Source organism: Falco biarmicus, chromosome 14, assembly GCF_023638135.1.
Source record: "Falco biarmicus isolate bFalBia1 chromosome 14, bFalBia1.pri, whole genome shotgun sequence".
NCBI lineage: Eukaryota > Metazoa > Chordata > Aves > Falconiformes > Falconidae > Falco > Falco biarmicus.
In genome coordinates, this window is record NC_079301.1 from 8,731,863 (window position 1) to 8,757,057 (window position 25,195).

The window sequence follows — 25,195 nt, forward strand, 5'->3', positions numbered from 1 at the left end:
AAAAAGCACAGGAATGCTAAGAGTAACTTTAATGCTCCGCTATAGACTTGTATTTTTGTCATTATAAAATAAATAGTAATATGAACAATCTTTCAAAATAACCCTGGAATTTTCTTTTCATGTGTGGAGCCAAACAGAACTGTACAAGATGTGCTACTCTGCACTCACACACCCATCCTAAAGACATTTGTAGAATTACGAGTCTTTTTTCCTCCAGTAACAGTATGAAACCCCTCCAGCTCACAAAAGTGGCCTATAAATTGGTAGTAATACAGAGAACTCAGAAACTCATGATGACAGTGGGGCAAAAGCAAAAGAACTGGACCCTTCAAACGTGAGAGGGGGGGAAGCCAGGGCATTTAACTACAGATAATGTAAAAATCCAACATTTAAGAAAAAAAAAAAAAAACTCAAAAACAAACTTGAACCACCAAACCCCCTCTCCCACTAGAATTTCAAGAAACATAGAAAAAGTAAAAGACTGAAGACTACAAACAGATTTATTACCTGTCCATAGTTGTCTATTCCAGACACTAATCTATTGAGATTTAGCAAGTCAAATGATGACCTGAGTGCCTGACCAAGGGTTGTCAGTCCTGAAGCCTGCAGATTTTTCAGTTCATTCATAAACGTTGCGTGGTTTTCCTTCCATCCAGCCTATACATAAAACAAAAAAACCTTATTAGTTATTCTAGCAACAAGCTGAAATCAACTGCAAGTTATTTCCCCATCAAAAATTGTATTCCTGATTAATGGATACACTACATCATTCACATGCTACACACACCTAATCCACACATGCACAACTTGATGTGAAATATACAGTTAAGCCTATAACGGGAGGCTTGCAGAACACTCACTGTCGAGCAATTGAACAAATCTGCAAATACCTATCTCTTACATTGAAAACTGCCGTAGAGGTGATGCAATTAATAGAAGTATTTGGATTTGGCATGTGAATATTTTAGAAGAAAGTGTCAAATCTAGAAATCAGAAATGCAGCTGCCAAAGTAATAGCTAAGATACAAGCAGCACAATGTTGCTGCTTCTTCAAATAAACACCCATTCCCCTTTCATCCTCTCCTCCATAAATTGAGGCTAGAGGGAAAGAAAGGATGTATTTGCAACATGTACTAATGCAGGACTTAGAAATTTAACTGTTAAAAAGAAGAAAGGTAAAGCAGCAGTAGCAACAGTGACGGTCACCTTTGCCCCCTTGTCACAGCCTCCCCTTCTCACAATTTCCCTAAGTGGGAAGCACGCAAGCATATGAATTTAGTAGAAGGAATATAAAAACAATAAACACCGCAACCAAAAAAAAAAACCATAATCAGCTATTTTTAGTATTACACGACTCTTGCTCAACTTTTCTTTTTTCTTGTACTTCCCCCCATCCCAGCCCTGCAGGCTCAGTTCATGCCTTTTAATGCGCTGTATCAAGCAACCTCTGTCACTTCTGCATTACAACTCCCCTGCCTTTCTCCTACCTCGGTATTTCAACTGCCAGCCTTCTAACCACACCCTTCTGTCCTTACTTCCCAACATAACATTTTCTATGGAGTAGTCACAAACACCCCACGTAACGCAGAACCAAATCACTGTTTAGTGTCTCAGTACCACAGCTTGAAATTTTGGAGGTCTTGAAAAAAGTTATTGCTGACAAAGCCCGCAGACCGTTCAAAGGAACAGCAAAAAGCGATGAAGATGGATCAGTCCTACCAAGCACTCTGGATCCTATGGCAAGCAGGGCTTACACACATCAGCATCAGCTGTGATTCACATTTCTCTTAAAAGTGGTACAGTGCAGGGTCAGGAAGCTATTTTAGAAAACACTAGCTCACAGGAAATTGGAAGAGGACTTAAGCTGCCTCAACTAAGAGAAACAAAGCTTGAAAATCCCAGCTCTTCACTCAATTATCAGCCTTGCTATCACATCATACTCTCCAAACCATTCTTGCAGTAAGCGAGCAGTGAATACACCCAGGCTCCACGAGGAATCCTAATTACACACATGCAGAGAGAATCATTTCAGACAGTCTGACTTTTGCTGGGACAATCTCTGAGCAATACATCCTCCAGGGTGAAGCAGACTCTCTCCTCCCTGGAGCACTGGGTTCAGTAGCAATCACCCGCTGACTATGCCATGCTGTTCAAGGACCTGAAAGGACAGATTTTCCTGTACTTTTTAAATCACTATATCCCACTTCAGTACACACACTGTGGACTGTGCAGGTGGTCACAGGGTAGACAAGTTTAGAGCCCTAAATGAATACAGGAAAGGAATAGAAAGGAAGGACATGAGATGATCAATATCTGCTGCTGAGTTCTCAAGCCTGAGTTTTTCAGAATGAGGAATTATTATAAACAGGTACAAAAAAACCCCAGGTTTTGGTCAAGTTTAGCTCCCTGGACTAGTTCCTCAGGCTTTAGATTAGCACAAGAGAGACAGAAAACTCTGCAATGGAGTAAAGAACGAACACTTTCAGCAGGTCTGGCTTAGCTGTATCATCAAACTGCCCTTGAAGCTCAAAAGGAACAGTGTAGTTCGATCAGCCCGGTAATTCTTAATAAAACACCATCAACACCCACTCACAATGACAGCTTAACAAAATACAGCATCTCATCAGCTGAGCCACAGACAACTCCCCACATGTGCTTTCAGCCTAAGGCAAGAACAAAGTGCAAACGCAGGGTCATTGTTTTGAAGTCAAAGTGATTTAATGATCTTTTTTCAGAGAAAAAAACCCACCAAATCCCAACAAGATCATCTGTGTTATCCTGAAAAAGTCTGTCTTAAAACAATTTAAGTGAACAACTGCAAAAGATGTTTTTGCATGAATTCTATGAACCCCTAGATGTAGGTAAAACTGCTTCATTTTGTCTGGTAAAAACACCTATCAAATGAGTTCAGCTCCTTGGGAATAGCCAGGCTACAGTTCAAATGGTGTTTTCCAGCAAAGACTGCTGTTTCAGTCACTTTGTTGGAAAAGCACATGGGGAAATAAAACATTTACAAAGGAAACTCTATTCCCAGCCTACAACTCTTGATTTGAATTCTAACGAATTTAAGAGTATTTCTTTGTAAAATAACCAGCAACAGTCTTCACTGATATTTGGAGATTCTGGTGCTCTCCCATCTAACAATGTTTGCTCAGCTTCCAACTCCTACTGTGTTTGATCTAGCTGCAGTGTGGTCAACTGCCTGCAAAACATGTTGCCATTTTTCCCATGCATAAAACTAAGCAAGCTGAAGGTATGAGGAGCAGCTGATCACCACTGATCTGGCCTTCTAAGAAAACTACTTTTCATCTTCCAGCCTCTCACAGGATCTCTACAGATAAACCCTGAGGAGAGCCGCACCTTTTAAACAAACAGACTTAACACTGAAGAACAACTCGTTAGAGAACAGCAGCAGCAAATGCAAGATTTCCTAATTCCATACCCAGTTTTAAAGGAAGGTACAATTAGCTGATGTACTACATTCTCTACCTTATACTCAAAACAACCTTCTTGAATTAAAAATACCGAAATCAATGACAAGAAGATCTACTTCCATAAAATGTTTTTTCCAGAAAGACTCAAGCCAATGTACATAATTCAACATGTATTTCAGGGACAGAAACTCCAGCCCCAAAGAACTCTGTATATTCTCCTCTCCATACATACAGTAGGATCGTTCTTAGAGCAAAATAAAAAGAATCAAGTATGTAACACAGAGCATATTCATGAGTTCAACAAAGCACTTTAAAGTGATTAAATAATTATCCTTCCTAAATTCAAATATTGCCACTAACGCTGCTTAGAAAAAGCACTGCTTTAATGTAGCACTGCTTCCACTTGCCAGCAGAAACAGTAACGACCAAAAAACCCCACCAACCAAAAAAACCCAACCAAAAAAACCCAACCAAAAAAACCCAACCAAAACCCCACAACCTTAGAGGACCAAATACAAACATATTCTGCAAAAACATGTATTCTCTACAGGTCAGTAATTAGTAAGTCAGAAGTAAACATTATGAACCAATTATAACATTGAGATTAATTTCTCATAATCTTCAATATTGCATTCCTACTTACTCACTTTTATGCCCAGAATTTATTAATAGCAAATCTGAGCAGCCTTTACCTTGCCATTATGTTACTAGCGTCTCCTTTGGCAATTTGTATGAACAAGTAATTTTAGTCTGTATCCACATACCAAAAGACCTTCAAACGTAGCGGGGGAAAAAAACAAGTATTATAAGCAAAAATCTCACCCTGTTTGCTTGTGCCAAGAACAGGCAAAAATGCACTGTCATTTAGCCGCCTGTGTTGACAACTGCAAGCTTTGGATACAATCCTATGAAACCCTGAGATCTGGAAGCAGCATACCACCTTCCAGCTCCTGGCTTCAGCTTTGCAAGCAAATCATACTGAAAAAAATTATGTACTTAAAAAGTAACGTTTCTTTTTCTGATTAGACAAATCCATGCCCTGCTCTATTTCACCATACAGCTACAGAAACACTTCAGCTGCTTCAAGAAGCAGGCACAGTCAAAATAGCTGATTTTGGCAGCAAAATAGGCCCAGATTATGTAGCATTCAGACAAACACCAAGGTGAAAAATCTAGTGAAGAAGAGGTCTTATTTACACCAACCAGAACCAGGATTAACTGAACATCAAAAGGAACAGAGCTGAGCAGCAAAAGAAAGTCTCAATTCAGAATCAGCTTAAGACGACCTTCAAGATTTAAGAAAAACAACAGGAGATATCAGTTGCAAGGAGACAGGAAAAAGAACCTTGTAAAATGCTTGGGGAGGGGACACACAACATAACACCAAACACAGCCCACACTACCTTTATCACACAAAAGACAGCAATATCAAACTACAAGTAAAACATTACCAAGTTTTACGTATGTGTAACAAACGTGTTGTAATCTCAGCTACACTGGCTTAACTGTCATATTTACTGGTTTTATTGTAGTTTTTTTGGTTGGTCAGTTGTTGGTTTGTTGTTTGGTTTTTTTAAACTATACATTTCTGGGCAGCATGGTTGTTTCCAGCTATTTCTTAGCCTACAGGGGCAGACCCAGAGGCTGGGCATGAGAGCACAAGGTCCAAAGCAGAGTCTCCAGGTTTCACCAGCTCCATGAAATCCAGGGAGCTGGTGCTTTTGAGACTGCAAGTCTTCATCTTCAGTGCTTCTACAGGCAATGCCCAAAGATGGAGCTTATTGGCAAATGCCAGGCAATGCCAAAACTGTGCAGTTTAATGTCCAATGGATTGCTTACAGATCGGATTCAAAAAGTGTAACATTACTAAAAATAATCTTCCAAGTAAGAAGACAACCTGCAATCTAGCATGCCAATCACAACAGCCTTTATTACAGTAAGCACTCGGTATTTATTTAAACATACAGATTTTTAAAGTTCTGCTAATGTCTCCCTAAAAAGAAGAACTGCATTTCAGAAATTACAATTTCATTGAAGTATTTAAGTTGCTCAATAATTCAAGCCATTATTAAATGCACCCATCTTTGCAAAGTTGAGACTAGTTCAGGATAACATGCCTGTGGCATCCTAGGTTGTCAGTGACATCCGTTTGGAAAAAATAAGGCAAGAAAAAAATCCAGCTGCTGAAATCTGAAACTGTTCCTGCTATGGAATTTCCAAGTACTGTGGGAAGACAGTGAAACCAGCAGAGCATTTTGCCTTCCAAATAATCAGAACAGATAATTTTTACGTTGTATTATTCTTTTGGACTCCCTACATTGCAAGAGGCTGCTTCTCAAATACCAAAATACCTTCACCCCCTCTGCAATCTCCTGAACGCAGCCCCAGCATTGCTCAGTGGGTTCTGCAGCAGGGAATACCTGCTATGTAACTTAAGAGCTTCCCCTACCCCAGCTTCAGCAACTTTGGAAGAGGAATTCTAGCAAACACAAAGACTATCTTGATCACCCCAGTTTTGTTATGGCAAAACTTAGCAAAGGGGAGAGGAGGAGAGGTCCTGGGACCACGTGTCTCCCTGCCCCATAAAGGATGGGATAACGCTGCTTGGCAGTACAGAACAGCCAGTGCCCACTCTACCCTCATGTTTTATTTGATGTTCAGAGATTTAGTAGTTGGAAATAACACACAGTAGAAGAAAGGTACTGACTATGCTATAAACATTGTGTACATTTTTATTTAACACTTAGAAGTCCTAAAATAATTCAACATCATACAACCTATATCACCTACTAATTTACCCTCACAAATTTTTGTCTGCACTGTGCAAATGGGGCAGAAGGAATAGCTCTAAGAGATACCTACAGATACTGACTCCCTTCCACATCCTCATGAATGCCACTTTTGAGGCAACAGAGCTCTCAGGTTCTGCCTGTAGCTCAGCTGCAGAGTAACTCTTCTCTCATTTCAGTACCTATGCTCTCTAGTTACTTTTATGCAACATACCAGCCCTGTCACTGCACAATATCAAACAGCCTTTAGTAAAGAAACTCGCAAGATCAATTCTTTTTTGTTCTTGGCACAGGACAGCATCACAACACCCACCTCTGAGATAGGAGATTAGCATACCTTCAGCACAGAATGATACTGGCACACAAGCCTGAAATCAGCTTATCATCGGGGCAGTACTGAACACAATGAGCCAGCTCGCATCCAGGCTGTACTGTCCTGGATTTGGAGGACTAGTGCTGGTGGGGGCACATCAGCAGATCTTAATGGTCTGATGCAAAGCTTGCAGGAAGAGGAGGAAGGTTTGATGGGACCAAGCCTGCTGCGTGCAATTGCTATCACTGTGTTAGGCTCTCCAGCACACTGTAAATCATTTCTATTAGTTCTATTCCCCACTCTTCCAGCCTCCTCTTGCCTTAGATAAGGGTTTGAATCACAGACAGCTTCTACCTCTATACTTCACTGGAACAAAGCAAGATTGTTTTGGCAATCTTTTTGGCAAAGGGCAAGGATGGATGAAAAGACAAATACATCTTCGTTAGCAAGCCAGGGTAGACTATCTTTAGACTTTCACATAGAAATCTCATTTTCCAGAACAGGGAACAGAGTTTCAGGGTAAAAATTAAGACATGAACCTGCTGCAGGCACAACAAAAACAAGCCCTGATCGCTCAAGCAGCGTATACCTATACACTGCTATTTACTATGAGACCAGCCTCACAAAAACCCACCTTCTCAGTTCTCTCATCTGAGGAGTATTTTAATGGAGAGTCAACTCACAGGTTTCCTAAATAAGCCCACACAGCTTTCAAGTACACTGAAGAGTCTACAAAAGCATCTCTTGGTCCTCCTTACATTACAGCTAGCGACCAACAGACTACCATTTTAAGGCTAAAGGGTTGTGAACAGCAAGCTAAGTGTTTCTTCCTGTGAAGTTATTTCTGCTGGGTTTGTAGGATGCATAAACCAAAACCTAGTGGTCAAGCACTGCTTTAAATCCAGCGTGGACTTCTTAATAAAAAAAATATTAATTTTTTAAAAAACACTTGCTTAAGTCCTAGTCACATAAAGTTACGTAAGTTTAATATATGTAAAACATCTCCAAGAGAACAGAGAAGCATAAACTGCTTTAATACATCTTTAGAAAAAATACATCTTTTTTTAAAAATAAAGACATTGAGTAGATTGTTCCTTTAATCCCACACAGCTGATATATTTTGACACCAGATTTTACCAGAAAGCTGTTACTTTGCTTGTCCACCATCTCCATCTACTTCCAAGCACCACAATTCTTCCCTTTTCTCTGGGACAGAGTACGTACCTCGGTAACAAACACAGAATCCCTCCTCCCCTCACCCACATTATATTTCCCTACGCAACTGGAAACGGCTTTAGTGCAAGGAAAAATGTGTCATGCACTGGCTACCTTTAGGCCAGCAAGCAGTACAGCACAAACAAGGCAGTTGTTTCTGAGGAGATGACAGCCATACAGCTGCATTTCCATATGGCGGCATTTCAGGGGGTTTACTTCACAAGAACTGTTCTATAGTCCTGTAGACTCAGCACTGCAGCTGGGGCGCTTCTTCCACTTTTACTTCATCTGAAAGCAATCCAGTTCTGACACTCCAAGGCAGGTCTGCAGGGTGAACTCAGGTGCACAGGAGAGCCCCTTCAACTGCCCATTTCTAAGCTGAACTCTCCTGTAGGTGCACCAAAGATTATTTCATTATAAATGAAAAATAGACTAGACCAGCTTGTTTTCTAAAGCATGTATTAGTGACCAAGATCAGAACTGCATTCTAGTCCATTATGTGCCAGTTGTTACGGACAGGCCATCAGTTACATCAATTACCTTGTATAGAAAATAAGTATTTCCCCATGATACCTCAAAGAACAAACAAAAAAATCACACACTTAAGAAACAACCTTGGTCAAACCACATCATGTGATTCACTGTCCTTTTAAGATAAATTCAACATTAAAAAAAGATACAGAAATGCTTTTTCATCAAGAAGAATTCAAGATGTTCCTGTAGGAACAACTCACGGTATCCATGCAAAACACTAGTAGAGAGGTTCTTTAACTCCAGTTATGAAAGTAGTACTGAGGCCTCCTGTTAGTATTAGCATTTATACAGAAGCAGTACCTTCTCCTGTTAGAGACGTCTAACAGATGCTGCATGAACAACTCAAAGCTGGAAACTGTGCTTGGCATCAAGTGATAATAATAATCAATGCCAAGCAAGGAAGAAAAAAGCCTACTCTACCTTTTTATTTATTACCTGCTGCTCCTCCTTTAATCAGTCTCTGGATTTAGCTTTTTGGTCAACAATATTTCATGTGTTTTGACAGCTACTCTCACCACACTTCTTGCTGCACAAAGATGAAAGAACTACACATGAAGAAAGGGAAGTATAAACGCCAAAGAGATCACTTTATCACCTTGATCCAAAAAGCATTTTTTATTAAAATAAAGGAACACTATCCAGTTAAAAAAACACCTATTTCTGAGAAACACTCAACAAACTAGAGTATTTCAGTACAGAGTTGAAGTAGAACAAACTATGTTTCACAGAATAGCTTAATGGAGAGGCAACACAGATGTAATCATACAATCCTACAAGCTCTAGTACAGCAAGCAAAACAAGAGGCTATGGGCTTCTGTTCAGAAACATAGCAGTCATTTTAGAAATACCATCACAGGCGCATCTAAAACAAACACTGTAGAGAGGACAACCATTGAAACATGGAGGTTTCAATCAAAAAAATCCACATTTACCCACAGCACCCATTGCTCTTCCAGACTATCAAACATGCTCCCAATGCCATTCAGCCCCCAGCTCTGTCCTTTGCCTGGTCCCTTCCTACTCTCAGCACAGCTGAAAAAATTGCAAGAAATAAAGGCAAGACCTAAGAGGTTACAAAATTTGGGCTATCAGGACAAGGTATTCTTCATGGCACATTTTTGGGAATTGAGTGGAAGAGAATTATTGATGATCTCTTCGCTTTACAGCCCAGAGCTGAGATGACACAGCATGATCCACACTCATTTTGAAAACTGTCACATTCCTCCCTGCTCCTTCCAAAAGCACATCACACAACTAGTGCAGCGCACCAAAGCACTACATATATTACAAGTTTACTTTGAATCTCAAGAACGTAACGAATCTAGAGGGGGTCATGTAATCAACAAATGTCCTTAATTCACGTCTGAAATGCTATCCAAGGAACTGCTGGAGGGGAAAAGAAAAAAAAAAAAATGACAGACTTCAGAGCACAAATTCAAATACTCACTGAAGGAACACAAATTGAGAAATTTTTTTTATTTATATTATTATTTAGCCTAGCAAATAACATCCATTTCACCTTCAAACCTGATACAGCAAAAATATGTTGGCGGAGTTGGTACCATAGTTGTAGTCAGTTTTGCATTTTTAGAGGAGGGTAAGTCACATCTTTCCTCTAGAGCTGGCCCGTTCAAAAATGACGATTCTGAGCTTCAGCTCTTTTGATTAAAGAGACACCCACTGCCTCACTCTACCCCACAGCATCCTGCATCCTTCTTCATGCTGGCCCAAGACAGTGCCCATGCGCGTCCCCAGAGCTTGCTGGCTGCCTGCCGCCCAGCAGGACCAGCCCTGCTCCAGCCCAGGCTGCTCACCACGTCCCCAGCCGGTGAGCAACACCATCACGACACTTGGCAGCAGCAAAGGGCACCAAGTGTTCTGGTTCAACAGATGTAGATTTTCCCACAAAGCAGTCTAACTTTTTTTTTTTCACCCCTTCTCTTTTCTTTTTGTTAACAAAAACTTATTAGCTCTACCACTAACATGCTATGAAGACCAATACTAATGCATTATTCCCACTTACAAGCAAAGCATAGCAACACCAGCTTAACTACACTGTAGATCTTTGTTTTCGGTCAAATTAGTTGTTCAACAACATCCACCTTATGAAAATGTGTATTTTTTTAAATGCTATTTTACACTTCAAAGAGTTTAAAAACATCTATGAAAACACAAGCAAATCAACAATCATCTTCATCTTTAAAAAGCAAAATTAAGGTGTTCTGGAGTGTTGATTTTGTAGCCTAGGATAATTATTTAACACATCTAGTGATGCTTTTGCTGGAGAGTCTGCATAGGAGCCCAAGCAAAGACTCATAATAACAGGGTAAAATGTGAGATTGGCCCTTTAGTTGCAAAAAGGAAAAATATAGAGTAAGGGGGGGGAAAAAAGCTATTTAAAAGAAAATAAGGCTCTGGTTTACTCATCTGGTAGTAAGTAGTTCTCAAGTTTCAGAGATTCTTGTAAATGCCAGATCCTACATGAAAAGAAACCGTGTCTTTCAAATACTCTGCAGAGTGAATATATAGACCAATGCAAGTCTATGGGCACCTTACTAAAATCTTAACCCTACAACATGCTCCTTACAGCTGATGTCAATTAGTACACAACTACTTTCTGACTATTCTAAAATTAGCAAGAAAAATGCAAAGCAAAAGATTTCTTTAAATTAGTAGATTTCTTTAAATTAGTACTTGCTATACTTTTTTTGGAGGGGGCAGAAATGTAAGAGTTACATACTACGTGGTACACTAAGAATAAAGTTCAAGAAGGAAGAAAAAATGCCAAGACTCTACATTCACAAGAGTGAATTACTTAACAATCTGCATTTAAATTCAGAACAGCAGCAACTGTTCTTTCAATTGATTTTTTTTGTAGTCTACGTTATTAAATAAAATCAGGGATACAAGCATTCAAAATATAGCAAGCGAAGAAGAGAATCACTGAAGACTAGAGACATCCAGAATCTTCTCACAGGGCCCTTGGACTTGGCACTGCTCTTCCCTCCAAAAGCACTGATCTCCAGAAGACAAGTCACACAGTACAGAAATTACTTTCTCCCATTTAATTCCAACAGTCTGAAGTATGAAAACACTGTAGGAGACAGCACAAAGTTTTGTCCTTCCTTGTTCACAATAAGCTCAGAACACCACTCTTGCACCATTGCAGCAAATCAGGTATTTCTGGCAAGCTGTTTTGAAAAATACGCAAGTGTGAACATTGTAGAAGTGTCTGCAACCTTCAGCACCTTTTTCCATTGTTCCAGTGTGAGACAATCTGCACTTAATACGATGTTAGTTTTTCACAAAGCTTAAAAAGAATAAATGCCCATTTTCAAGATATCACAGAAATATTTTGGGCATATTTTTAGCTACACCACAAAACCAGGTTACAAGGCCTAGGCCTTCTGTAAATATCAACAAAAAAGAAGCCTTTAAAAAAAAAAAAACCAACAAACATGTGAAACTCAAATAGTAAACGCACAAAAGGGGAGGAGGCAGCCAATAAAGATTATACATGACAGGAACCACCAACTTCACAAAGCACCTTTCTTCTTATGGAACATCTCACTACAAAAATACAACCAGGGAGGATCCAGCCCAACTGTTTAATTCCACATTTTAAGCTTCTATTTTTAAAATAAAAGCGACCTTTGCACTGAGGATGAGTTAAGCCTCTTAGTGCAAACATATCTACTTTTGTCTAGTTTATCCTGTAGTCTTAAGGGCTTACATCTTTGAATGTGTCCAAGATCAAATAAAGAACCAAATAAAAAGATGAAAAAAATAAAATGGCCACAACAAATGGCTATGAACAACAGATACTGGTTTCCATTCAAAGCCTCTGGCATCTCATCAATAGTACAAAGCAGCAACCCACTTCAGATGAAAAAGCAAGCTTTTAGTTTGTAGGTTCCTGTAGAAACAGAGCAAGTTAAAATATCTTCATTAAGAATTAGCCTAGCAACACAGACTCTCCCTTCCCATGAAGACAGGTTGCAGGTGAAAGCACAAGTTCAAGTATTTAACTAACTTCAAAAACCAATGATAAAAGTGACAGTCAACCAGAGTTCAGCTGATCACATTTATGATTAAGTTAATTTCTGAACTGCCCTTCCATTTAAAATAGATTCCTTTCAGAACCTTAATCACCTTTTTGCAATTTTTAAAGAGAAAGGTACATTACCATGTACAAAATCTCTCACTATAGCGCTTTCTCCTCATCACACCCCTGGCTGCAAAAGGCCATTTACTACAACTCACAAACAAAAGGCGGACAGCAAGCAGCAGTCACTCAGGACAGGGAGAAAGTAAGACTAGCATGCTTATGAATGTTTAAAAGCATTTTAACATGCTTTGCACTTACTCAATATGTTGTCTCTCAAGAAAGGCAACATGCTTTTTAAAGGATGCTCTCTATTGGAATTCTTTTAGTACCTTTATAAGCTAAAAGGAGCTACAATACTGTATTGCATGCTTGCTACAGGGATGCCAACCGATAATTCTCAAGTCTGTAGTAAAATAGGGTTTTTTTTTCAGATTACGAGACATGCGCTACAGTATATAAAATAAAACCTACCACATGCATCAACAAGAACCGTTTAACTATCTGGCCTTGCCTGTCCAACTCAAAAATAGATGCTTAATGGGAAAAAAAAAATCTTTTTGCATGCATGCACACAGAGCACACACCATTCAAAAACTTAAGTGATAAGGCAGTTAAATAGAAAAGAGCACGTAAAATATGTTTGGTGGGGGATTCTTGAACAGTATTAAATGCATTTTATTTTGTCGTAAAAAAAGAACTAGACAATTAGGACTTGCATGAGTGCTTCTTAAACAATTAAGTGACTTCTGTTTCTTGTCTTAAATTCATTGTGTTTAGTAGAGGAAGAGCAATTGTTGGCTTTAACCTGCCAGTAGCTTATGCTGAAAGTCAGGCTTCCCAAAATGCACAAATTCCATGACAAAGCGCAAACCAAGCACAGTGGAAGATGTTACTGCAGGACTGGAGGAGAGGTGTGCTTAGTACTTACAGGCAATGGAAGCTGTTAAGTGTTCAGAAAAACAAAAACATTGCTATTACTGTCTCAAAATCTGTACAGTGGTAAAACAGTAATGGCTTGCTCCTTCTACTAAAGAAATACAGAACATAGCCTCCTGAATTAGTTATCAAGAATAGACACTGTGTATCCTATCTACACTTAAATCCACTTCTTCAGTACTATATGCTGCAGGGTTTTTTTAGTTTGTTTGGGGTGGGGGGGTGGGGGAGTGTCCTTCCAACAATGCTTGGCTAGTGGGTTCACTTAGTTTGTACACTATTTACAGCGTATCTGAAGAGAAAGACAGGCCTCTCCCATTTACCTCAGCTTTCTTTCCCTTTTGCACCTCTCTGATAACAGCTTCCCTCCTGCCCCTGCAGCTGTTATCTACCTCGCACCAAACAATTCTGCCTGCATAACTCACTACCAACTTGTAAACCTCCAACCGTATTTCCAGCTGTTCATACATCCTTTTCCACAGCGTAGGTCAGACCACCAAGTACTTGCATTTGCCAAAAGCCAGACCTTTTGCATATAAAACCGATGGGTTTTTTGGTGTCTCAAGGTTCCTGTAAAAGTTTAAATTACTCCTGGATTTGCTACAGGTTAGCTTAGGTATTCCTCCGGTTTTCTTCCTTGACAGAAGTTAGAACACACACAAATGCATTTCCTATCACCTCAGGCAGCCTACATGATCTCTGCCTCAAACTCAACAGGTTTCACAGTTGGGTTTCTCTTTCTCCCTGCAGCTCAGGGTCAGAAGCTCCAAACTAATTTCTGGAAGAAACAGACAAATAGATCTCACATCTCTGTTTTGCAGCACAGTCCATTCATTTGCCACCTCCCTTTGCAGAGTCAGTGGTAACTGGGTACATTCTACACCAGCACAGCTTCTATGTGAAAGCAGAATTAAACAATGCAGGCAAAAGCTTTTGTGCCACTAAAAAGAAAAAGGTAGTAGTCTCTCACCGAGTTTGACCTTATGGACTCCCAGTTTTGAAGCACTATTTTAGTACCATAAATGAACAGGTTATCCTCATATTAAGTACTCTTTGACAGATGCTTAAAAGAACCTTCTACAAATGCCTATTCCAGTGTCTAAAGTATCCCAATCCAACACCAAAATCAAACGTCATTGAGCTGCTACGCCTTATGAGAATTTTAGGAAAACAGAAGAGGTTGCTCAGAGCCCATCACAAAGGGCTGCTTCCACAAGACAGCTCTTTAGCACTGAAACATAGGTTCAGACTAGCAGGGAACAGCAACAGAACTGGAAGGCATCCTATCTATCAGCCCCAGCTTGCATTTCTCAAACAGTGAAGTGTTTCACACAAACTGTATTAAGTATTTTGAGCTACTTTTCAGACAGCTACGTACATATTTCTGCACTCAAATTCAGGGACCCTATTTTTATAGTGTAGTCACAAGTGACTCTTGAATTCAGTATAACACATCACAGAAAGAGGAAAAGACATGTCATTTCAGATTCAGCAGAGTAAGTTAAGTTCTTTAAGTCTGACTCGTGGTCAGATCATTTATGAAGATCATACTACAGAATCTCACAAAAACATAGAACAAAAGCCTTATTTCTGTGATCCTACCATAAATAATATTCCTCAAGCACTGAGGAAAGGCCATGTCACTGCCAACAGTCAGGTATCAGTCACAAGTGAACAGGGCAGTCCAGTTAATCAATAACTGCACACGAGACTACCATTGTTGCTTTTTCGCCTGGGCCTGAACTAGCCATTTGCAGCACAAATCCACAAGCAGACCACAAACTGGAGGATGTGAGGTTTAACAAAAATCAAGAAGTAAAAAAAAAAAAAAAAAAAGGCGCCAAACCTTGCTTTCCTTTTTAAAAAATCCTTTTAAGTAGAGATTTTTGGAATAAGCTCCATTTACAAAGAAATCTAGGTAGATCCTGCTGAAAGCTCACTCCGCCTTTTCTGCATCACTGGAAAACAGGAAAAGCTTGGGGCGAGGGGGCAGATGAGAAGACTCTTCTCTTCTCCCTGTATTTCTGCTGTAGCACCACAACTTCAGGGAAAAAAAGATAACATTAAATGCCTTAAGATTCTGTCCATTTATACTGTAGCATATGCTTCGGTGTAGAGAAACACGTATTTTTGATAAAGGGAAAAAAATGCAGCTAAGAATGCTAAAAGTTTACATGACTTCAAAAAAAGCAACTGGGTGAATACATAGAAGAAGCCACAGAAGGCCCTTACTGACATACCACCCCTCAGCAAGGGTCTCTGAACCACAAACTGTGGGAGCCTGGGAAAGTGCTCTGCAGAACTCTCAGTAATGCGCTTGGCCTGTTTTCACCCTCCTTCCTAGGCAGTCGGAATCAGCTATGTTTTACAGCAAGGGATGACAAGGGTGGGACCAGCACACAGGGCTTGGAGGTACCACAATACCAGGTCAAAGCACAGATGGGATGGAGCAAGCTCCGAGTTCTAGCAGTCCCTGTATGTGAAGTCTTCAAAACAAGGACATACCAGGTACCGTATTAATTGAATCAGATAATGCATTTATCTCAGCTAGAAGGCCAAGAATTTCAAATACTGTGCCAGACAGCAAGCAACCCATTTTTCTCACCCAAGAGAACTGGATACACACAGAATAGATTCCTTCAATACCTACATTTAAGCTCTAGTGCTTTAATTGTATTAGACACCTGCCACATGCTACTGGTTACAAAGGAGTTTTACTATAGGTATCATTAGCCTCCCAAGTGTGCCACATAACCAAAATCAGAACAGACTGGCTCACTTCATTGTTGCTAACATGCCACTAGCCTGTGACAGACTCATTTGACAGCATCGTATTACAATTTTAATCCAAACACAGTGGAAGAAAAACACACTATAAACATTAGGCTGAGCATTCCTCATGAGTTAACATATTATTTTTCCTTCCTATTCCATAAAGTGAGAGTCTGACCCAACATTCAGCAGAAATTACATTATCTTTCCATTGACCTATACAGGATCACATCATTTGACAACTACAGATTTATATGTTTCATAACATGCTTTTAAAATATTAAATATTTGTCTCTTATCGGAGTGTATTTTGGAAGCAAATTAAGAGTTATAAATGGCTGCATCATAATTACTGTCACAAATCATTATCTATACATTACGTAACAACCAGGAGCAAAACAGCTGACAAGGTTCCAGAGGCATTTGCTGCGGGAGTGGAACCGAGATTCCTACCATCCCCATCTCCCTGTCCCCACCTCCCCAGGGCAGCACCCTGCCTCCTCTTTAGACACATGGCACCAGTTCCTTGCAGAGCCACACTACAAACTCAGAGACTAAATAGTCCCATTTTTAAAAAGCAGCACAAACAGAAAGCTATAGTTAATTAAAACACAAGCAACAGGTCTCCTAAATAATTTCAAACCCTCTATACTAAGGAGAGTTCCAAAAACATCACCTTGCATGTATTTTTAGGAAATCATTTGTGCAACAGCGGGATCCTTTCACTTAGCACAATACTACCATATGCATGTTGTTTTCTTGAGATAGTCTTGCTCATCAAAAGTGCACCAGTGCTGTTAATTTAAAACACTTTAAGGCTACACGTAAACAAATTCTGAAACAAAAAAAAAATTCACTCGTCTCACAGTTACTCCTGATCCAAGCTGAAGTTCCCATAATACCTCTACCTCCCAGGAAGTCTCAACTCCATACAAGATTATTACCCTCAGTTGCTTCACTGGTAACCTAAAGAACTATCTGTGAGGTTATATAATTTAATTAGTGTAAATCATGAAGAAAAAAAGACATTAAAGCAGCCACTAACCAAAACCTTACTGCACTTACTTGGAAAGCAGATTTGCAAAACATTCACTTGTCAAGTTTCTTTTCTCCTTCTCTAAATCAATCAAGAGAGATTAAGTGTCTGACTATAGCAGCGTTAGCAAAGAAACTAAACTTTATTTATTTTACAAGCATCTTTTGTAAAACATACAGAATATAGCCTAGATCAGAAAGTTTTCCTGGCCTAACTGTGGTTGTTAGAAAACACACGAGGAGCATCAAAAATACCAGTAAAAGGTCTTGAGAACATGTCTTCAAACAGGGGAAGAAATCATGCTGTTGCTGTAAAGCTTTGTCTGCTCTAGTAAGAGACACGATGACAGCCTAACCACACTAGTTTAAGCCATGAAGTCTTTACATAATAGTTCAACTGGAGTTGTAATCATAATTATTATAAATTTATTTGTTGGAGCCGCAGCCTGTTCCTACACAAGTTACTAAGTTTTGAAAAAATATTTTAAGACTGTTTAAGGTCAGATTTAAAAAAATCGGTATGCTAAAGATCGAAAAATAAATTCATAAGAAATGATGCTAGCAAGTTACAAGAACTACAATACTTTTTTTTTTTTTCCCCCTTGACCATTTACTGTATGTTAAACAAGATTGAATACTTTGATGGGTATCACACAGTCCCATTTATTTCAATTACTATTTACTAAAACTGGGAACACAGTCAGATGCTCATTAGTACATTAGAACGTACACAGATGCTCATTAAACGTAAGGATCTTCCTCAGCAAATCTGAGTACGTATGTGGTAATAACCTGTAGCATTACCACACACACTGCCAGCAGAAGAGTTTGGGGTTTTTTTTATTAAATCACCAGTATGCTTGCTGTCACTGCAGTGGAAAGGTTTCCTTCTCAAATGTAATACAGGTATACTTGCAAAATACCCAACACAAAACTAGGAGAAAAACCCCTTACAAATGTACAGTTCACACTGGGATAACAAAGATTTGCGTTTTGCATCCAGCCAGAAACATGGATGGGGGAAAGGATGCATGTATTATGTCTAAAAAACCTCTCTCCTAGGCAGACCTAGGCTTTTTGACAGACAGCAGGTTTCTGTAACTCAAGAAGGATGGTTTCAGCTCACAGAAATAAGATTACTTCCACACCTTCTACCAAGGAAACAAAAGTTGCAGTAGCAAACAGTAAATACTGACTCACTAAATCACTCCTGTCACTTTGGAAAGCAGGCTGTACATTTTAGCTCTGTAAATATATTGCTGATGAAAGGAGCCAAGATTCATAGTTCCTGATAATTAAGTTTCCTCATTATCAAAGATGTCAATAGACAGCAGCAGTCAGCACACTTACTTTTAAAAGTTCTTCTCTTCCATAAGTTTTAGCTGGGGGATCTACAGAGGGTTCTCTTTTCTTCTCTGGGATGACCAGCAAGGAATTTTTTTTACACAAAACTCTTCGGCCCTGGCAGTACGGGCACAAGGCCCAGCGGTTACAACAACTACTGTCTTAGTCGTGGCAAACACAGCCCTAACCCAGGAGTGTTCAGGAAGGTTCTAAAGCTCCCACAGCGATGATGTTTCCTGTGGCACACTTTATTTGAATGTTTTAGATGAACGTTTCTACCAGCAAGTTGAAGGCTACGGTATAAGGGACACAGCGCCCCGATGTTTTTCTGCTCTTGGCATAACCTGTGGCGCAGTGGCCGTGACAAATGGCATGGGCCTGCCTGCCTCAGGGCCGAGGCGGGAGAAGCCAGCCCGGGCCCGCCGGGCCGCCACGGCCCCGCAGCGAGGTGCCCACCCGAGCCGCGGCCACGGGCCCCTCACGCCAAACCGGTGCAGGAGGGAGGGGGCAGCCCCAGCGTCGCCGCTTCTCCTCGCCGCGCACAGGCGGCAAACGGCGCCGGGCGCCTCCGTCCCGCGGGCGGAGCGGCGGGAGGTCCCGCGGATGTCAGGAGGGCGCTACCTCCCGCCGTGCCCCCGCAGCCCGGCCGGGACACCCCCACCCAACGGCTGCGAGAGGGCCGGGACCCGCGGCAGAGGCCCGAGGCGAGGCGCGGCCCCCGCCGGAGCCACCGCCTCACGGGAGGCGGTCGAGAAACGGCCGGGAAGGCGGAGCGGGGCCGGCCGCCCGCCTCCCTCGCCACGCCGGGGCGGTGAATCACGCTCCCGTCCGTCTCCTCCCCCCCCCTCCTCCATCTCAGCAGCGCCCTCAGCCTCTCTCCTCCATACAAAAGCAAAATGTCCGCCATCTTCACAGGCTGCTGCTGCCGCCGCCGGGCCGGACGGGGCTGCGCCGCGCCGCCGCCACGCCAAGGGCGGCCCCGCGGCGGGGCCGGGGCGGCCGCGGGGGTTCCGGGGTGGCCGCGGGGGGGTTATTACCTTGATGCAATAGGGCGGCTCGTCGAAGGTAACCAGCATGTACCTGTCGCCGCGGCTGGCCGGGTCCCGGGCCCGCAGCTGCGGAGAGAGCGGAGAGAAGCGGCGTGAGCGGGCGAAGGGGGCGACCGGGGCGGCGGCGGCGGCGGCCCCCCCCGGCCACGCACTCACCTTCATGAAGATCTCCACGGCGCCCTTGGCGATGTCCAGGTAGCTGGTGCCCAGATACGCCCGCTGGTTCATGGAGGCGGACGTGTCTATGAGGAAGAGGAGGATCGGCATGGTCCAGGCAGAGCCCCGGCCCGCCGGGCACCCCGCGGGGAGGAGGGAGGGGGGGGAGCGGCTCACTCGCTCCCCCTGGCCGGCCGGCCGCCTGTCCGTCCGCCCGCCCTCCCCGGCTCGGCTCCGGCTGCGGCCGCTGCGGCTCGGTACTGAGCTGCCTGTGTTCGCCGAGACTCAACTTCTCTTCCCTGAGCTTCCACCAGCACCATGTGACCAGCGCGCACGCCATTGGCTGCCAATTATACCGACATTTGCATATTCATGGCGGAGCGGGGGAGCGGGGAGGCGGCGGGGTGACGAGGGACGCGGGAGGCGCCGCCACCGGACCCCTGCGCGCGCGCGCGCGCCGCACCTGTCACCCCGCCCCGCCCCTCTGCGGGGCTCCCCGCCCCTCGCCCCAGGGGCGCCCCGCCCCGCGGGCTGCCCACGGCGGTCGGCGGCACCGCCGCCTCCCCACAGACCCCCGCCCCCCGCCCGCCCAGGTGACCGGCCGGTCCCTGCGGCTGAGTCACCGCGCGGCCGCCCTCTGGCCGGGCCGATGCCTCACACCTGCCCGCCGCGGCCCGGCATCGCCGCCCGCACAGCCCTCGACGACCGGGGAGCCCTGCTGTGGCTGAGGGGAGCGGGCAGGAGCCGCAGGCTGGCCCTGGGGGAGCGAGCAACGCAGCTCGGCTAATCACCCGGTGATATAATCCCTCCGGTTCTGCTCTTTCAGAGGTTTCAGTTAAGCACTAAATCCTCAGCCCTCCACGTGAGGTAACGGCCATCTTCAGGGGCCGCAGCAGAGCGGCGTGTCACACACAGCACCTGCGGCAGGGCCGGGTGGCAACAAATTAACCGTGGCAACGCTTTTTGAAAAGACATAAAGCCCTGGGCAACTTCCTCCCGCTCAGGTGAACACGCACCAGAAAAATAAAAAAGTTTTAGCCTGAAAGAAGGGATCAAAGTGTCCTCAGGAAAAAAAATGGAGGCCTGAGCCTTGGAGCAGGCTGGGACGGGACAGGCCCCTGCCCTGCACAGGCCCGAGCAGCTACTGGTGACTGTAACTGGATAAGTGGAATGAGACTGAGGAAATATTTAGCACTATGCCTGCTCGTGAATGCTTGTTTGCTTCCAGGATCGAATCCAAAAAACACAAAAGCAGCGCTGTCAATATGAATCTTAGTTTAAAACAATAATTAAGAAACCGATAGTATTTTCCAACGCTTTTACGCTCCAGAGGCTTTTTCTGCTGATTTTGTTTGCCATTCGTTTGAACAACAAGCAAAGAGGCAGTTTCAGTTTTCACTCCCGTTTTTGTGAAGCGTTTGGACGATACTAGTGTTTCACAACACCACAGGTGAGTTCTAAAATCCCCATTACAAAGCATTACAAAATACGAATGTTTGTGAAGAGATCATTACCCATCTTGATCAAACTATCTGGAGATATAAATTCATTTAGTTCAGAGATGTAGTTGTCCCTTTTGTCACCGAAAAAAACCCAACATCTGAATCTAAGACAGTGACAAGTCTATATAGGTTTCAGAAATAAGTTTTCTTTTCAAAAATCATAACATCTGCAAATATTTTTCATCTAACATTATCAAATTATTTCATTTTAGTGAACCAAAAGTGGATAAATTAATAGCTGAAAAGCAGCTTATTTTGAAAACAGATAGTATCAAACTTGGAGGCTCCATTGTGTTACCCAGGCCTCCCTTGGTTGTGTATGTGTGAGTGCAACTGTGATCAAGGTTTCTGAATTTTAACAATCATGTAAGAAATGCCAGGAGGGATAAACCGATACATATTTTTACGCAAGTGATTAGTGCACATGAATAGAGCCAGACTGAAAGAAATGAGATTTGAATCTCTATAGATAAGGCAAAAATGTAGATACCATATTTTTGTACAGATGCATGGTAGTCTGGAAAGACAACTCCTCAATAGGAATAGATTTGCTAAGGGGTGAATGGAAACTAAACTATTGGTAGAAGATGCCAGCTAATACCGCTAGGTCCCAGCACCGAGAACTTGATGAGGCCACCTATGCATTTCTCTCGCATCAGCCAGCTGAGATCAGAGACTAACTTCTGACTCCAGCTGACCTCAGCCAATTCAAACTGGCAACCTAGAGGCCCTGCATCGTACAGTGTTCTCAAGTCAGACTATATGAAATGCTAAGCAATTAGAAGTTCATACCCTCACCCTTTTTTTTTTTTTTTTTTTTTTTATTTCAGACTGCCAGATACCTAAAAGCCGCTTCTCTCGCATTCAAGCATAGTGTTTAAAGGTCAAGATGAAACTCTCTTGTTTCCCATTTCAGAGGCTGACCTTTCCAAGGGCAGCAGCAGGCAAGGTTTACATACTCTCCCCCTTTCTCTGCTGAAGATTTTGGCTTTTGAAGCCTGTTCCTGCTGGACACCACAAGAGCTGAAATCTAGCAATTTTCTGGATACAATGCAAGACATTTTTTTAGTTTAATGAGACTCTTTTTATTCCTGAAAGTAACAGACACCATGGTTGCTAATGTGTATGAATGCAGCTAGAGTGAGTGGTTCTTTGCTGTTCCACCATACAATTGGTGTTTGCAGTGCTGGCTACCTGGCAGCCTATGGCAGCAGACATTTGTTACATCTATAAAATTCAATTTTTTCTTGGGTTTTAATTGAAATTATGCTCATCTACATTTCTTCAAGTGCAATAGTTAAAGGAATTGTTTCTATGGGGAAATTAATCTGAACAACTACTGCAGATTAAGCTCTCCTATAATTAAATATTTTGAAATAGGTCCTGCGTAGATATTCTATCCCACAGCAAAAAGGAACATAATTCAGGAAAAATAATTTCAATTTCCAACCAAACAGATCAGTGATATTTTTCCGTGTTCTGCTGATAAGTTATTATTTTCCTGTTTCTTGTCCTAACACAGCTCAACATCTGAGCTGTTCCTCTAAAAGGATTTTAGTTCTGACAGTCTGTCTTTCTTAACACTTTTATATTGCTTCATCTGGTTTTGGTTGGGTTGTTTGGTTTTTTTTCATCACCTAGCTACTTTCTGACCTGAACAAGTAATGTGTCTCTGAGACACTAGCCATGCTCCTTTAGGCACTGAAGGAGGTCAGCTTTGGCACCGATTAGCCATCTGAATTTGGGGCACACTTGATACCTTAGTCAGAAATTATCTACTCAAAATCTGGATCAACAGCTAAACCCTTCAAACCTCCCTCTGCTTCTGTGGCTCCCTATCTTGGTCTTGTAATACAGCTGTTCTGATTACTTTCCTGTTTGATTTAAAAGGCTTCAAGCCAGAGCAAAAATGGTCACTGCTAAATTACTATAAAAATACTGATTAATCCATCCCGTGAGCTGGGAGGTATTATCCCTATCATACAAAAAAGGGCCTGCCACCAGAGCGAAGGAATTTGCTTGGCACCACACAAGATACAATCTTCAGTAACACAGTGAGAGTTCAGAAGTGTTTAGCTCTTTGCCAGCCACAGATCTATACTGTCCCTTTCTGAAAGATAAAATCCCCTGTTTACATGAGTAATTTGCGTACAGCTGAACTCCAGTATGAAAGATATGAAATTGTGCTAAATAATATCTCCTTCTCAGCTCCAGTAACTATATGGCGGAGTGAGAAAACGGAGTTAGATTCAAGATGGCAGAAGCTGAGCAAATTCAAGCCCTGGATAGTGTGCTCTATCAGGGCTAAATATTCTCACTCGTCAGCAGTTAGCTGCTCTTAAGCCAGACACTAGGAAAAGCCAGGCTGCTTCTGCCAATGTGTCACACAGCCCCCTCTGAAAAAAGCAAGCCAGTATTTTCCAGGATATAGCTCAGAAGCACCTTTCCTCCCCCACCACTAATTTGTAACCACACTACAAAATTCCACAAAATTGTAACTCATCCCCTTAAAGATTTCTGCCCCTTTCACTTGCCCCATCTCCTTCCTGCAATCATTCCACTAAAGGCAAGAAAGAGTTTGGGAGCCTGATCTAAAACTTGCCTTTTAGGAGTCTGGGTTTGCAGATTGAGGACAGTAATGGACACTGAGGTGCAAATTTCACATTACTGTGGGCCACCAGGCTTTGTGTAAGCCTCCCATGGAGATATGCACCTGAATTTCTTTTCACAGGCTTCAGCAAATTCAAGAATTCAGTTTTCAAGTGAACTATAAGGAACGTACTACGGATACATGCCCTGACTGCAGCACATTTTCTCCTGATTTATTGACTGTGCATAAATACTACACTATAACTGTCATATTTAACCACAAAAAGAGAAAGCTGTACGCTCAGGAAAATAATTCAGGGCAACTCTGAGATTTTTCATCTGTCTTCCATGCATTTCAGAAAAAGAGGCCTATTAGCAAAGGGGCAGAGTCCAGCCAGCCTGATTTTCTCCCTGTCTCCGCCACGCACGTGTTAACCCTTTTCTATGCACGAGGCACAGAGTATCTTTCCTCTTTCTGCAAGATTTTTATGTGAGCACAGCTAATACTGCCCATGGTCCAAAGGTGAAAGCCAGATCACCACAGTCTGCGTAACAGCAGACACAGTTTAATTTCCATTTTGCTTTAAAGACCAATGAAAAGGGGATGAGGAAGTGATTGGTTGCCTAAGATGGTGGATCATTTTGCAATAATAGTAGATAAGCAAAATTCTCACAAAATGTCTCCGAGGAGACATAAAATGAATCCATGAAGCAGCACTTTGAACAGCAAATCAAGCTGGAACAAATTTTCAGACAGGCAAGGCTTTTAATATGAGAGGTGGTTTCAAAGTCCAAGAGTCTCTCCAAAGAAGAAACAACATTCAGAATAAAAGTTTGAAAAATATTCTGGCTACTGAAAAAGAAACTGAAACCTTCTTGGTAAATTTAGAAAACTGGAGAATTGAGTTACTCTAAACACGAAGATGAGAAAAAGAAATTAAAATCATGCATATACCTGCACATATGCAGGGAGGTACAAAACCGAAAGTGTGTGTTTCAGCTTAGCGCATCTTTGTGATCAAACAGCAAATAACAAATTAGTGGGGTGGATCTCCTAGCCCCAAGACCCTATTTTTCCCACCAAGTTCCCCCCACATAAAGATTTATCATCTCTCTCTTTTAAATTCTGGGAGACAGCAGAGCTTGTTCTGGAGGAGGAGAAAAAGAAAAAGGAGAGGAATTTCTGGCTGAGACAGGAGAGACTTGCACCAGGCAGTCACAGCCCCGGGAAGCGGGGGCTCATGGGCCAGGGATGCTCCGACCTGTCGGTGCATTTAAATTGACAGCCAGCCAAGAACTCCGTGAAATTCCCTGTTACTTCCTTTTACTGGTCTTATGCTAAGTGTTGCTAAGCTCTACCTGGGAATCAGGCCAAATCAGCTTGGGATCTTTGGATGAAAGGCATTATAAAAAAAAGTA

At 42.3% G+C, this 25,195-nt stretch overlaps 1 protein-coding gene across 6 annotated transcripts in view; it reads right to left on the reverse strand.

The window, feature by feature from the left end:
• LOC130158659 (integrator complex subunit 6-like) overlaps nucleotides 1-19,948 on the reverse strand; it is a 41,866-nt gene extending 21,918 nt beyond the window's left edge. For all 6 annotated transcript variants that reach the window (XR_008825433.1, XR_008825434.1, XM_056359503.1 and 3 more), the window contains exons 1-3: nucleotides 19,686-19,948; nucleotides 19,518-19,595; nucleotides 508-657 (exon numbers count right to left, since the gene is read on the reverse strand). Coding sequence is in view for 4 of the 6 variants with exons in the window: in XM_056359503.1 (XP_056215478.1) it covers nucleotides 508-657; nucleotides 19,518-19,595; nucleotides 19,686-19,796 (339 nt within the window). In the remaining 2 variants the exon portion in view is untranslated. The remainder of the gene's footprint in view (nucleotides 1-507; nucleotides 658-19,517; nucleotides 19,596-19,685) is intronic.
• Between the last annotated feature and the right edge of the window lie 5,247 nt (nucleotides 19,949-25,195).